This window comes from Epinephelus moara, chromosome 13 (assembly GCF_006386435.1).
Source record: "Epinephelus moara isolate mb chromosome 13, YSFRI_EMoa_1.0, whole genome shotgun sequence".
Taxonomy (NCBI): Eukaryota; Metazoa; Chordata; class Actinopteri; order Perciformes; family Serranidae; genus Epinephelus; species Epinephelus moara.
The window spans coordinates 10,561,517-10,576,170 of NC_065518.1; the positions used below are offsets into that span (position 1 = coordinate 10,561,517).

The 14,654-nt window shown below is 41.5% G+C and overlaps 1 protein-coding gene across 1 annotated transcript in view; it reads left to right on the plus strand.

The window, feature by feature from the left end:
- The window catches only part of LOC126400228 (5-hydroxytryptamine receptor 3A-like), a 20,815-nt gene extending 7,302 nt beyond the window's left edge, over positions 1 to 13,513 (plus strand). The window contains exons 6-14 of the mRNA XM_050060788.1: positions 2,966 to 3,010; positions 3,193 to 3,302; positions 4,575 to 4,744; positions 4,954 to 5,114; positions 7,737 to 7,944; positions 8,062 to 8,241; positions 8,446 to 8,531; positions 13,154 to 13,288; positions 13,478 to 13,513. Coding sequence (XP_049916745.1) covers positions 2,966 to 3,010; positions 3,193 to 3,302; positions 4,575 to 4,744; positions 4,954 to 5,114; positions 7,737 to 7,944; positions 8,062 to 8,241; positions 8,446 to 8,531; positions 13,154 to 13,288; positions 13,478 to 13,513 — 1,131 coding nt within the window. The remainder of the gene's footprint in view (positions 1 to 2,965; positions 3,011 to 3,192; positions 3,303 to 4,574; positions 4,745 to 4,953; positions 5,115 to 7,736; positions 7,945 to 8,061; positions 8,242 to 8,445; positions 8,532 to 13,153; positions 13,289 to 13,477) is intronic.
- Positions 13,514 to 14,654: the final 1,141 nt, after the last annotated feature.

Consider the following 14,654-nt stretch of genomic DNA (forward strand, 5'->3'; position numbering starts at 1 on the left):
TAGATCTCTGACATTATGTCTCAGATCTAAGAGGGATTGGCGATCATACACCAGCAGAGACTCGATCTGTACAGTGCCAAGGATTACAAACAACAAAAATGCCAGCCAAAGTGGGAGCAGCAGACGGCCAGCCATACACACCGGCGCCATCTTGAACTAGTAACAGTTCTCTGGATAATGATAATAATAACACATTTTTACATTTACAGAGCGCTTTTCAAGGTACTCAAAGTGGTTTATCCAGTCGTATGCAGTGTTAGGCAAATTACTAGTTATCTCCATTTGTACACCTTACAATATTAAGCCTGATTTATGGTCCTGCATTGAATCAACGACGTCGCTACGTCGTAGGGTACAGGGCTACGCAGAAGGCTCGCCATAGCCCCCGGCGTAGCCTGACGTGCACCTCCCCAAAAATGTAACTACACGTCGAGGCAACGCAGACCCAGCGCAGACCGGCAGGGCTGTGATTGGTTTGCTTGGTAGCAACGCATTTCCGGTTCCGTATTTCCAGATTGCGCCATCCCCGCCATCTTTAAACATCTTCTGTTGCGATGTAGATGTTGCAGTATTAAGGCTCATTATATATATGCCATTATGCTCAACGTTCAATACGGATACGGATACGGACGGAGCCGTCTGTCCATGCTCCGCGTTCATTTCTCTGTGACCGGAAAAGCCGGAAGCTAAACAAAGAATCAACTAGAGACGACGACANTAGATGTTGCAGTATTAAGGCTCATTATATATATGCCATTATGCTCAACGTTCAATACGGATACGGATACGGACGGAGCCGTCTGTCCATGCTCCGCGTTCATTTCTCTGTGACCGGAAAAGCCGGAAGCTAAACAAAGAATCAACTAGAGACGACGACAACCACTCAGGAAAGGAACGCAGCCTCCTACCGCTCTGGCGGTGAATTGCACCGCGATGAAACGGAGTGATGGAGAAGTTCGAAGGGTTCACGACGGCGTCACGGCAACAACGTAGCGACGTCATTGAGTCAACGCAGGACCATAAATCAGGCTTTACTCTCTGTGTAGAGCAATGCATTACCTATTTTATAGTCTGAGTGGGCGGAAGTTCGCTGCATAGATCAGCCTCTCATTGGGCGGAACGAGCCACCCGCTGAAGTCCCGCCTTACCACCTCCGGTTGTGTAGCAGTTTTCAACACGTCCTTTACTAACTTTTGCGGTGTTTGATCTTGCGGGGATGTAGCCATTTTTCTGCCATGGTTTGTGTCCTGTAGGCAATATTTTTGTGGGCGTGTTACACCAAAACCCGGCAATATTTTTGCAAGCGCACCGTTGCTGGCACCGCCAAGAACGATTGTGATTGGTTGAAAGAAATACAAGCAGCCGGGGCGTTTTTTTCTCCAATCTTAAAGTGAGAGTCGGCCCAGCCAGACCTTTCTTTTCTTGAGAAAGGTCTGGTGAGCGAGACTACCTATTTTATTACTTTTGCATTGCTTTCACCAAAATGACCTCAGAAGAATGACTAGGTATTTTAAATTAATGAGGCTCCTTTTCATAGCGGGTGATCAAAATAAAGAAGCTTCAGTTTATTAGAGCTTATTTCATACCCATCTCTATATTCACAGTTCCACTTGTTATTGAAATCCCCTGCTTACATTAATACGTAGTAGTGTGATGATATAAAATAAGTAAATAGCCTATACCTTGTGTACACAGGGATGAGCAGACACAGGATCAAAGTCTGATCAGTTATGAGATAGGGATCATATGGAGCACAACAGACAAATGCTGAGGTTAGATACAATACAGTGGACCTGGAAGATCCATCCAACAGTTCCCGGTGTCCCGGTCAGCCGCAGCAGCACCAGAGGGAAAGATTTGCATAAGAACGGGACTGTGTGCTGGCATTGCTCCGCAGCTGTAGGGGATGTGAATGGAAAAACATCCAACATACTAACGCACATTCTATAGCATCACCCAGATGTGCTGTCCACTGGGACAAAGAAAAAACAACCAGTGGCCATATGCCTGCTGCTTTTAAGTTACCATAGGGCACAAAAGCAGAACAGGATAAGTTGTAGGTATATAAATGAAAACACACTGGACATGCTAACACACAGTACGGCATTACCCAGATGTGCCAATCACACTCACCCTTCTATAATGTAATTTGTAATGACATGATAAGACACAAAAACCTTCAGGAGGTTTATTTTATTTTGATCCCCCCTGTAGCCACAAATATTTTTCCCTTCACCATGAATTCGATTTTTAAAATTTAGCTGAGTTCATCCGATGAATCTACTTCATGGTGAAGGGTCATAAATTTTCCACCAGTCACTTCGAAAAGCTCAAGGAAAAATATTTGTGGCTACAGGGGGGATCAAAATAAAAAAACATAGATAAAATTAAAATCAACCAGCCACCCTCCTCCTCTGATAAGTTAAGAACAGTCCCTTCAGTGCATAAACCACACACATCATGCAGCCCGGTTGGTATATTTTAGTACATTCCCTAATAGACCCACAGTGGGCTGGGTGCTAACAGTCACTGTGGAGCATGACACCTACGAAGAGGAAATTATTGGACCTGGAGCCGGGCTTCTCGGTCGCCGGTAAATCGTTATCTTGCCAGTGAGTGAGCGCATGCATACTACTTGTATGCATGTGTTTTGGAGGTTGGGAAGCACTATTATCCAAATGAGACTTGGATTATAGTGTGAGAGTTTGTAAACTGATGTTTTGATATAGTTTTGTTGTTGTTAAACTAGGTCTCTCTTTAATTCAATTCATCATTCTCTGTTTTTGGATTCTTCTTGGAGGTAAATTTTCTTCACCAATACAAGGCAATCAGGTTATGACTGAATCAGTCTTATCAGGTTATGATTACAAACAGTCATGCTGACTGGCCGTTGCAAATGCTTACACACCTAATGTCTTTGAAAATGTAAAAGATTTTCTCACAGACTGTATTTCTGTGCTCATAGAGAGAGATCGACCAGACTTTGGTTCTTCACGTTTGGATTTATATGGTGAGTTCTCTCTGAGGCAGACAGTACTTTTTTTGTTGTTGTTGGTTTGTTTTTGTTTTTACTCATTATCACCTGTTGATAATTAGTAGAAACTCGTATTGTTTCCCATAAATTGGATCTTTTTATTCATTCTTTTTTCTTTCTCCTTCCTGATCCCCTGTCTCCCTTGTTTTCCTGCGTAGAGCTGGCCAAACGAACACATTGGTTGGCATCCCCCTAAGTTTTGTGGACTTGAACATATAGTAGTTCCTTCTACACTGTTGTGGAAGCCAGATCTCATCATTGAAGAGGTGTAAGTTTGAATGAATGTGCATGCTCTCACATTCACAAATTCACATACACTCACTCCAACCACTGGTGACAGAGCGTCACGTTCTCTTTTGACAAACACCAGTTCTTCACAAAGTTTATGGACCAATAAAACATAGCGTCTTGGGTTTTAATAAATGGTAACATTTTCCAATATAGCCTGCCACTTACAGTGTAATTATGATGTACATTGAGAATCAATAAAACTTACTGGGTGCAGACACTGGGGAAGTTAGGGAATTATTGGCTAACAGCTTTGTAGGGACTTAAATAATGCTTTAAAGGGAAATTTCGGTTTATTTTAACCCGTCTCCTATCGTCCTAAATTTGTTTCAAGTGACTAGTGACATAAAAATAATAGTTAGCATGTTAGCTGTTAGCCTAGATACAGCCAGGGCACATAGTAGCGTCAGACCTGTTAAAACGTAAGTGAACGGGCAACCTTCAAGTGCAAAGTTAGTCCACTAAACAAGCTTTTTTTCCACAAAGACCGCCTCATATCGTTAGGATAAATGTCAGAGAACATATAGAAAACGACATGTAAACGTGTTGTCTTACCTTACCGGTGTGCTGCCATGTTTGTTTACCATTTAGCTCTGCTTTCCAAAGCGCGGCCGAAATATCGCGAGAACAAGCAATGATCTCATACTGTGCCTGAAATCTCGCGAGAACAAGCAGCAACAGCTGGAAGGCAGAACCGAGAGAGAGAGAGAGAGGCGCAACAGGTAGAGGACGAGAGAGGAGGAATGGCTGCTGCAAGGCTGCGTAGCTCTGGAGATTGGTGGTGTACCTGTGAATGCTGTGCCCCAGTGCCCACGGAAGAGGAATGCCTCTGTTGCAAGGAATGGGACCGGTTGCAGCCTTATTTTCAAGGTCTGGATGTGACCGAGGACGAGACACCTCCACCTGGAGTAATGTTAGTATCCAGCTGGGCTTTATCTAGAGCTCGCCAGATATATTTCGGCCGCGCTTTGGAAAGCATCCATGACCCTCATGGATGGGATAAAAATGCATTACAGGGTCAAATAATGGATTTTCGTGCTGACAGTGAAGATTTTGAAATTTCATCCAGAATGACACCCCCATGCAAAAAAATCACCCCCCAGTGACCTTTCATTTGTCTGTGAGGAAATTTTTGAATTTTGGAAATGGACAAAAATGTCCAGGGGTAGCACAAGGGTTAAATGTCTCCACAACTGTCTGATGGATTGCTCTGGAATTTGCCATAATGTGTCTATTATGTGTTTTCATACAGGACAGAGAAGAACAAGGCTCCTCCGAGTCCTTATATTTCTGTTAGATTTCATGGTCTTGTCGAACTTGCAAACAATCAGGTGCTGGTCAGTACCTGCAGGATTCAAGTTTACAAATTCCCTTTTGATATGCAAAGCTGCACACTCTCCTTCAAGTCTGCTTTACACAATGGTGAGCTGCTAACTTATTGTGTTCAAAAGTTTCTAGACATTGATCTAAATCATGTATGTTTTGTGTTTGATTTCAAACATGTGTGCTGTGATCAGTTTAACAGTTAATTGTCACATGAACACACACCAGCAGATATCACTACAGTCAGTCCTTGACTGTACTGTAACTTTCCTCCAACTTAAGTGTTTTGTTTTTATTTTTCACATCAGATAAAGAAATAAAGTTTGAAGCCATGTTAAATGCTTCAAAGATCGAGGTGATGGAGAACCAGTATGAGTGGCTGTTCGTCAACATGACAGTCAAAAAGATGACAGTCAAACAGAAAACCAGCAACGTCTTCAAATACAACCAAAGCATGGTTGTTTATACTGTAAGTATTGAGTACATTTTATTGCTAGTACTTCTAGCACTACTTGCTTCTTTCAGCAAAAATCTACATGTAGACTTTTCCTACCAGTTGGATTTGCTCAGAACACCTCTAACGGGAGGCGCCCGGGAGGCATCCTGATCAGATGCCAGAACCACCTCAACTGACCCCTTTCGATGGGAAGGAGCAGTGGCTCTACTCCCTCCAAGCTCCCTCTGGATGTCTGAGCTTCTCACCCTATCTCTAAGGCTGAAACCAGCCACCCTATGGAGGAAACTCATTTGGGCTGCCTGTATCCACAGTGTCGACTTGTAAATCAAAAGCTTTGCCTTCTGGCTAAGCTCTCTCTTCACAACAACAGTCTGGCGCAGCACCAGCATCACTGCAAAAACCGCCGATCCGTCTCACACTTTGTTATACCCTCACTGTGATCAAGACCCCAATATACTTGACCTCCTTCGCCTGGGGCAGTAACTCCCTGGGGACTACATAGATTCCTTTGTCAAAGTATATTTCAATCAGAAGAGACAAGTAGATTAATCAAAGATATTGTTCAGTAAAGATTACAGGTGTGCAGATAAACAGATGAAGTAATGACAAAGAGTTCACAGAAAGTCTTTAGTTGTTCGAACCAGGAGGAGATTTGTAAGCGAGGGGTATTTCAGCCAAAGCAAAATAAATCCCCCATGGGGTCCAGACACCATGTGCGCGGGAACATATTTTCAGCAGGGGGGGGGCTGCCCTGAATATTGCGCTGCTCGATAGCTTACATGCACGCGCATTAATGTTTAAAATAAACAGATGTTATGTAGTACATATTCTATTGCTAAATTTGAAACTTGTATGGAAATATTACAGCACTGTGGCACAATGGCTGTAAAGAAATCAGCATCGTTGCAACAACCTACCACAAGGCTGGCCGCCATAAGAAACACAGAATCAGAATCAGTACTAATTAATGCAAACTTTATTATCATGTTTTGTGCACATAAAGTCACTGCATGACAAAATACCTCCGTGATGTACACATGTAGCTCTCTTATCAACCGGTGGTAAGAGTAAAAATAGCTTGGTCACTGTCCTTGGTGATGAAGAGATTTGGAACAGTCAAAAAAGTTCAAACAAAAACGACGTCCATGCTTCAGAACTCCGAAGTCAACATTATTCATACATCACCATGCGCGAATCACTTCACATATCTGAAATAAAGAAAGACAAAATAGCTGTAAAACAAATACTGCAGTTTCACCTTCGGCCTAATTTTAAAATCAGCTCAAACTAAGCAACGATTATTTTTGCACGTCAAGTAGCCTTTTCACAACAACTTACAAATTATTTTCAGTTACTGAATAACAATAAATAATAATACTGACAACCTCATAACATTGAACATTTTCCGCACAGTTGTTGCTACGATGAGAATCTATTTTATACCCCGACGCACATTATTCAGTGTGAGCGCACCCACAATAACACACAGAATAAAGTGACCGAAATAAACAAACACTTCAATAAATGCCCAGCAGCAGTGCTATTAGGCAGTGTTATTAATAAAACCATAGTCTGAGTGGGTGGAAGTTCGCTGCATAGATCAGCCTCTCATTGGGCGGAACGAGCCACCCGCTGAAGTCCCGCCCTACCACCTCCGGTTGTGTAGCAGTTTTCAACATGTCCTTTACTAACTTTTGCGGTGTTTGATCTTGCAGGGATGTAGCCATTTTTCTGCCATGGTTCGCGTCCTGTAGGCGATATTTTTGTGGGCGTGTTACACCAAAACCTTTTTCCCCACGGCAATATTTTTGCAAGTGCACCATTGCTGTGGCACCGCCCAGAACGATTGTGATTGGTTGAAAGAAATACAAGCAGCCGGGGCGTTTTTTTTCTCCAATCTTAAAGTGAGAGTCGGCCCAGCCAGACCTTTCTTTTCTTGAGAAAGGTCTGGTGAGCGAGACTAATAAAACCACATCTTACTTAGATTTACAGGGCACCAAACGGTGCCTTGTGCCACTCGTCATTGTTGCTTGCCAACTGCGACTACGTGCCGTGGCTTCACACCAAATCCATTCCTCAGTAAATAGGCTAATAAAGTTTTTTTGCAACCATTTTCCTCTGTTTTAACATATTCTACCCATAACGTAACAACAGTTTGTTTTTATATATTTTTCATGTTTATGTTTCAAAGTTATTCCCGAGCGAAAGATGCATTGGCTGAAGCCACCACTACCTTCCTGCGTTGATGCCACACACTACTGGTGGTGGTGGCTGATGAGGCTTAGATTGATTAGGCTGATGAATCTGCAAAGATTGGTTGGTGATGGGGAAGTGGGGGGTGTGCACAACTGCAGCATGGAAGAACTAGCAGTAAGATGATAGGCTAACACAGAGAGAGAGTGTGTCCTTGTGCTATTGGATAACTGATCAGCTGACAGAACAGCTCATGTTTTAATTGACAGCCTTCGACAATGACAAGAAAGTACAAGTCAGCATATGTGTGAGGAGTGAATAACAAATGGTATGAGAAATAAATTACAGATCTAAGCATGTGAAAGTATTGTCTTCCTGGCTGAACTTTCGTTAGAGCTTCATAAACTGGAAGATCAACCACATGACCTTTTCAAATCACAGATCACCATGAGGAGGCGGTCTGCCCTCTACATTGTCAACTTCATACTACCCATCCTGTTCTTCTTCTGTCTGGATTTGACCTCCTTCCTGATCTCAGACACCGGGGGCGAGAAGCTCAGCTTCAAGGTCACTGTGCTGCTTGCTGTCACTGTGATGCAGCTTATTCTCAATGAAATTCTGCCCTCTTCAGACAGGATTCCACTGATAGGTAAAGACATTTAGAGTCTTACCTTTATTGGACTGCACTTCATATGAGCACGAACAGCACAAATACTGAGCCAATGTCTAGTTGTTTGTCACTAATGATAATGGACTCTCCCTTCAGCGGTCTTCTGCATTGGGATTTTTGGTCTGATGCTGCTGAGCCTCCTGGAGACGATTTTGGTGATGTATCTGATAGAGAAAGACTTTGCATCTCAAGATAACAACGGAGATAAAGAACAAAGCCTGAGTGAGGACTGTGGAGACAAACAAAGAAAAGACAACATACACAGCTGTGATGGAGGTTAGATGAAGTATAAATTCTACAAACCTCTGGATCTAAACTCAACCTACCATTGTTATTTAGTCTTCCACTGCTACTATTATATTTTACTGATTTGATTTTAATATTTTCATATTGACACTTTTACAACTTATAATACAGGCTGGTTGATTATATCATTTTTAAAATGCTTCAACCATCTTTGTGTCAAACATATCCTTTCAGAGATGAAGAAATGGACCCACTGTGCTTGCATCTTTGATGTGTTTTCTGATGAGCCTCCATCTGACCTGCTGTCGGTGGCCAAAGAGGTTAGAATTTGGTTTCTCTTTAAAGGGTTGGTCCAAAAAAACAAAAACAGGACAGCATAGAAATTGCTGACAATATGGGTTATTCAGAGCATTGCTGACTCTGTTTCTGGGATTTTTCAGATGGGATTTTTCAATTCTTTGAGCTCAGTGAGCTAAATTCCATTCACACCCATTGTATTGAGAAGGAGGCAGAAATCTCAGCGATGTCTCAAAACCAAAACAACCCTAAAACTGTCTGCACACCAAGATATCACCAGAGGTACCAGGGAAATATGTTTGTTTGTAATTTCATCGAACCAACCCTTTACTCCTCATCATAATGGACACAAAAACTGGAATGTCAAATGTTGCAGCTTACACACTTTTATGATCCATGTAGGGATAATGCCCGATGAGGTGTCCATTATCAGGAATTAATGGCTGACAAGCAGGTGTGAACCTTCAGACTGATAATAGACACCTTGAAGGGCATTATCCCACTTATACCATGGTTACTTGCCAATGAAAAAAAAATGTTGGCCACGTCATTCAATAATATTTTCATGTGTTTTGCAATCAAAATCTAAAGTTTTTCAGAAGCCATAACTCGTTTTCCCTGGTAACACCTGAGGGTTTATGTGATACCTGGAGGAATCATTACCATCCCGTAAGGATGTTATGCAATGAAAACATTGTTCACTGCTGCAGTAACCAGGACAAACTTTAGATATGACTTGGCAATGGGAAATACCTCTAGTCTGCTCAGCTCATAGATTCCCTTGATGCAGCTATGAGGGGAGCGTACCTATGTTCCCCGGGTTCTATGTTCCCCGGGTCCTATGTTCCCCGCTTTGTATGGGACCCCAAAAGGGTTCTATGTTCCCCGCTTTTCCCCAAAAGGACCCGGGGAACATAGGCCCTTTTTTTTAAAAAAAAAAGGGCCTATGTTCCCCGATCCCATAGCCTACAAAGCTTTTGGGGTCTGTTATTTTTAAAATTTTATTTATAATATTTATTTATTTATCCATCCTGGAGACGGGGAGAAACATGACCCACAGATAACTTCTTCACTTCTGTAAAGCTCGCCACCACCTTTCAGGCAAAAAAGACCAGCCTGGTCGGCACACTGGGGAAAACGACGCGGGAGCTGTCACCGGGAGCTGCCACCCTCCGCTAAAGAGTGTGTGCATTCTGAGCTCCGTGCACACAGGTGTGGGCGTCACCGATGGGAAGAAGGCAAAGCCCGAGTCTTGCTGGTAACGCGTTGTCTGTTTACACCATTCCGACAAGGCTTTCCATGTAACGAAATTAGTCAACAGGTGACTCCCTTCTTTAAGACATGCTGATAGAGGAATAGGCTACCCACATTTGGTTGTGCGTAATTACGCAGCAGAGCTCAGACAGGGACTACATAACATTGCATTGTTAAAATATCCTAAGCAGCTGTGGGTGGAAGGTACTGAATAACTTCATAATCTAGTCAATAAATTAGCCTGTAACTAATGGCTGGCTTTTTTTCTTTCTTTTTTCGGGAATTCTGTGGGTCACAGGATTTCCGTGGGCTGGGAATACTTTGATCATGGCACTGTGACAAGACAGGAAAAAAACAAACGGGAGCGAGTGGGACCAGGAATAATAACAATAGGTCAATTTTATATGAATATGGTATGCAGTTAATATGAATTGCAACACAACACAGGATGGGTATGAGACGGGACAAGATTATTTTATTGAGAGTGGGATGTGACAGGAGATCAGGACAGTCCTGACCTCCTGACAGGACAGGACACGTAGTCTACGTTTCAACAAATGCGACTTCACATTTTCTAAAACATGTTTATTTGTGTGATTATGATAGGAGTACTGCATATCAACTTAATCTCCCGTATTTTGACGGCGCCAGTCTAGTCAAAAGCGCGTAGAAGGTCAAGCTCCTGTTCATGCATTTTTCATGTTTTAAGACATGTGTACAGATGTGATACAGTCAGTGAAAGCTTACTTAATAAACACAAAGTCTCGGCATCTGAAGGAGGAGATGCCTTGAACGGAAAGCAGACCGTGGTGGTTTTCAGTCACACACTCCGACGCCACTTGTTGTTGTTGAAAAGAATCATAAAGGGGCCGCTGCCACCTGCCAAATATTCCCGGGGTTGGAGATCTCAGAGTCGGAAGTAAACACACGTTTTTATAGATATTTTCTGTTGCGCAGTGTTATTGATAAGGCGCGATGAGTCCCACCGTGTGGATATGATGCTGTGTATGCTCATCAGTGGTTGTAGACTGTCACTCAGCCCCCTCAGCCTCAGTTTTTCTTGATTATGCTTATGGACATACTGTGCAAGATATCTTTGTGTAGCTTTGTTAGTGTCGGCTATATTTGAGGGCAGGCTGTTGTTAAGTGTTGATATGGAGCTTCCGTCGCTTTCCGTCCGTGGTGCTGAAAGGCTGGTTTGCAAGGTGAGTGTCAGCGAACAGTATGTCGCACAATTCAGCATTTATGGAAATTATGGTGGAAAAAATAAGCCCTAAATGTTATTAGGACCCGTTAAGGAAACTCATCTTATCTGTTTAAAATAAAAAGCCTGTTGCCGCTGTTCCCGGCAACAGCGTGTACAGATCCCCGGCAACAGCGTGTACAGATCCCCGGCAACAGCGGGGAACATAGAACCCTTTTTCTTTTTCTTAAAAAGGGTTCTATGTTCCCCGATTGGGACGATTGGGGAACATAGAACCCGGGGAACATAGAACCCGGGGAATAGGGATGACCCCGCTATGGGACAGAAAGCTAATGCTATGCTAACAAGATTCAAAGTCAAAACACTGTGTACAGCTGACAAACATCATTATCCCCAAATCAATATCGAGATGTTTACAAACAAACAATACACTACTGTCAGTGACAGCCTTAAGTATACCTAAGAGTAAAAGTGCATCAGGGATGACGTTTTTTGTAGGTAAATGCTTCATTTAGCTTCACCTTGGTTCCCTTAACAAAAAGTCAATAGGATTTTTTCATTGGATTTTGGATTATTGCAGAAAATTAGCTCTAGGGCAAACACAAGTTTATTGCATTTACATGTTTTGTTCAGTGAGATTATCTTCTTCAGGATTTTTGAAGCACAAATGCAATCACCAGAAGTAAAAAGCTAACGTAAGCCTATAAATGGACCACAATATGACTGCATGACTTAAAATCTGTGTTTGGCGTGATGATGTTCTGTAGTCTCATTTAATCACTTGCTAGCAACCACCCTTTTCAAGACAAGTAAAAACTTCAAAATTCACAAGTGGGCCATTTATTGATGTGTTTTACGTCACAGAGCAAAACATAAAAGTCTCTTAAGCTTGTGGAAACCACAGACCTTATTTCAGGCATCTAACCTAAAACCCATTGACTTTGAGACGAGGGAACCAGTGGTGCAAAAACACTAATTTCCGGGTTTTAGGACCTCTCTAAAGAAAATGGGATGTGGGACGATCGCTTCTATGATACAAAGTGTTAGTAAGTTTAGAGGGCAAGTGTACTTCTTGCAGCTAGTGTGTTATAGTCTCCTCTGTTGTTCAGAGGATGAGGCACTGACGGGCTGCACTTAGTGTTGGGAATAAAGAAGGAGGTTATGATTACATCCTAGTTCCTATGGTTACCCATAATAGATACAGGGCAATACTATTATGTAGCCAGCACCTTATGCTGGGTTCACACTAGACAACATTTTTGTCTGTTCTGACAGTCACTATGTCAGATTAGGCGATTGTGGTGTCATAAGATTGTGCTGTGAATTGGCCGACAGACATGACAGACCACACGCTGGTCCACTACCAATCATTCCTGTTCGTCTTTCATGATGTGTGTGATGTCATCAGGTTATTCTTGTCCTATTTTTTTTTACTATTATTATTATTTCAGTCACTTTGTCTGTTCATGTCTCAGCCGAAATGTTATTGCAGTAACGTAAAAAGCACCACCAGGTGGCAGGAGCTACATTTGAAGCATGCAAACTATGTAGGTCACTGAATCCTCCACAACAAGTTGCTGCAAATGTTTCACAATAAAAGCCTTTTTAAAAAATGAAGGGATTCTCTCAACCGAAATTTTAAGAGGCTTTTTATTTTAAACAGATAAGATGAGTTTGAAATGATGGCGTGATGCATTAAATTTATCAAGGCAAACAGGAGCAGATAAAAAGTAAAAAAACAAAAATACAGAGGGAATAATAAATAACAGCCTGTCTGTCTGTTTCAAATGAAGCTGGTGCCCTCTGCAGTTGTGGCAAGTAAAAGCCACTATATTTTAATTTTCTTACCTTATGTTCATCTCCATTATGAAGAAGTGGCATTTTTTGCTAGCCTGATGCTAATGACAGTACTCATCGGGTTGCTAAAGTGCCTCTGCTGTTTCACACCAGCATTTTTTCCTTTTTACTCTGTGTGGTAACGTTCCAAGGGGACAGAAAAAAAGATTGGGGTTTTGTTGTCATACAGTTGTCCATAGCAGCAGAATGCTGGCAGTGTCACCCAATCTACTTGGTAAGTGTCTATTATCTGGTTTTAATAGACACCCTGCAGCCATTTAGAATCAGGGATTCACCCAGACCATGGTATTAAATCTTGTTAACTATCAGTGCATTAAATCACTTCTACAGGGTAGCAGCAGCCAGTTGACGGAGAAGTCCCACACTATAGAGCAAGTCTCAGATGAGCTGAAGGCGGTGCAGAAAACTCTGACTCTACTCCTCAACAGCAGGAAGGGAGAAGGGAGGCCCGGCTACTGGACCAGAGTGACTAAAACAATCAACAAGATTTTCTTAATTTTTTACATCACATCAGCAAGTGTGTTTTTAATTCTTATCTTTTCAGTATGGACAAATGAAGATTACAAGTAGTGCTCAAGTTTAAAAACACAATTCAGTAATTTTTCAATTTGTTATGGACGTTAACACATCCTTACTCTGTGTTCACACCTGTAGTTCAGTTCCACTGGTCTGGACCAAAGAAAACAATGACCCATTATTGCTCAATACTGACCCTTGAGGGTGTGCACTTACTCTGCCATCACATTATTCAATTATTTATAACGGAGCAAAGGTTACTTCCTGGATATTACTTTGGCTGGCTGAGTAACCCTTTAGATATAACTCAGGTTAGAGAGTATGTTGGAATTTTAAAGCACCTATGTTGTAAAGGAAATAACTCATTTCCAGGCATCTGATGCAGTTAACGTATTTTTACTGATGGTGGAATGAGCAGTGTTACCAGTGGTCTGCAATAAACAACATACAGGAGTCAGTGAAATAATGTCCTCTCTACAGAAATAGTATCAAATTATACATTTACTCCTTAATTACTATATAGGTTAAACTAAACACACACACACACACACACACATATATAATTGAATAGGCATTCACCCACAGCAACACTGTTTTTTTGTTTGTTTGTTTTTTAACCACTCCCCCGTCCTCTTTCCTAAATCAAAGTACTTCTCAAGCAGCATTGGTCTCAAACACCACCATAATCCTTCTCTTCTCTTCCCACAGTATAAATAACAAGCAATTCTCAGATGTATAGAATAGTACCAACAAAGGAAAACATCAGTTGTATTTCATGTCAGAGCAACCAAGTTAGAGGTTTATGAGAAAAAAACATACATACACTCATAAACATGCATATCATATTGACATAAAATAGTTTTGTGTAGCAGTGTTTTATAACATCTAACACATATACTCTGTATTAACCTGTGACACCAGTGCGGTGGTGTTATAGTAATATATGCCTTTTGAATTTAATATACACATTTATACTGTTCAGTAACTCCATCAAATACATAATTAGATATAGTAAAATTTGAGTGTACCTCTTTTTAAATGTATATTAAGTTTAACAAATGTTTTTGTTTGCTCATCCATTTTACTAAGCATATACATATACCAAGTTTTTTTTTTCTGAATACCTGTAATTTTTTTTTCATAATGCCGTTGGTAAATTGTCAAATTTTCAGATTTTCGAAATGTACATCTGCATCTGCATTTAATATACATTTTGTATTGCAAGATGGAATAAAAGTTCTGTAATCTGTAAATGTATCAGACTTCATACCGCTGAAATAAACAATATGGACAAACTGTGTGTGTGTGTGTGTGT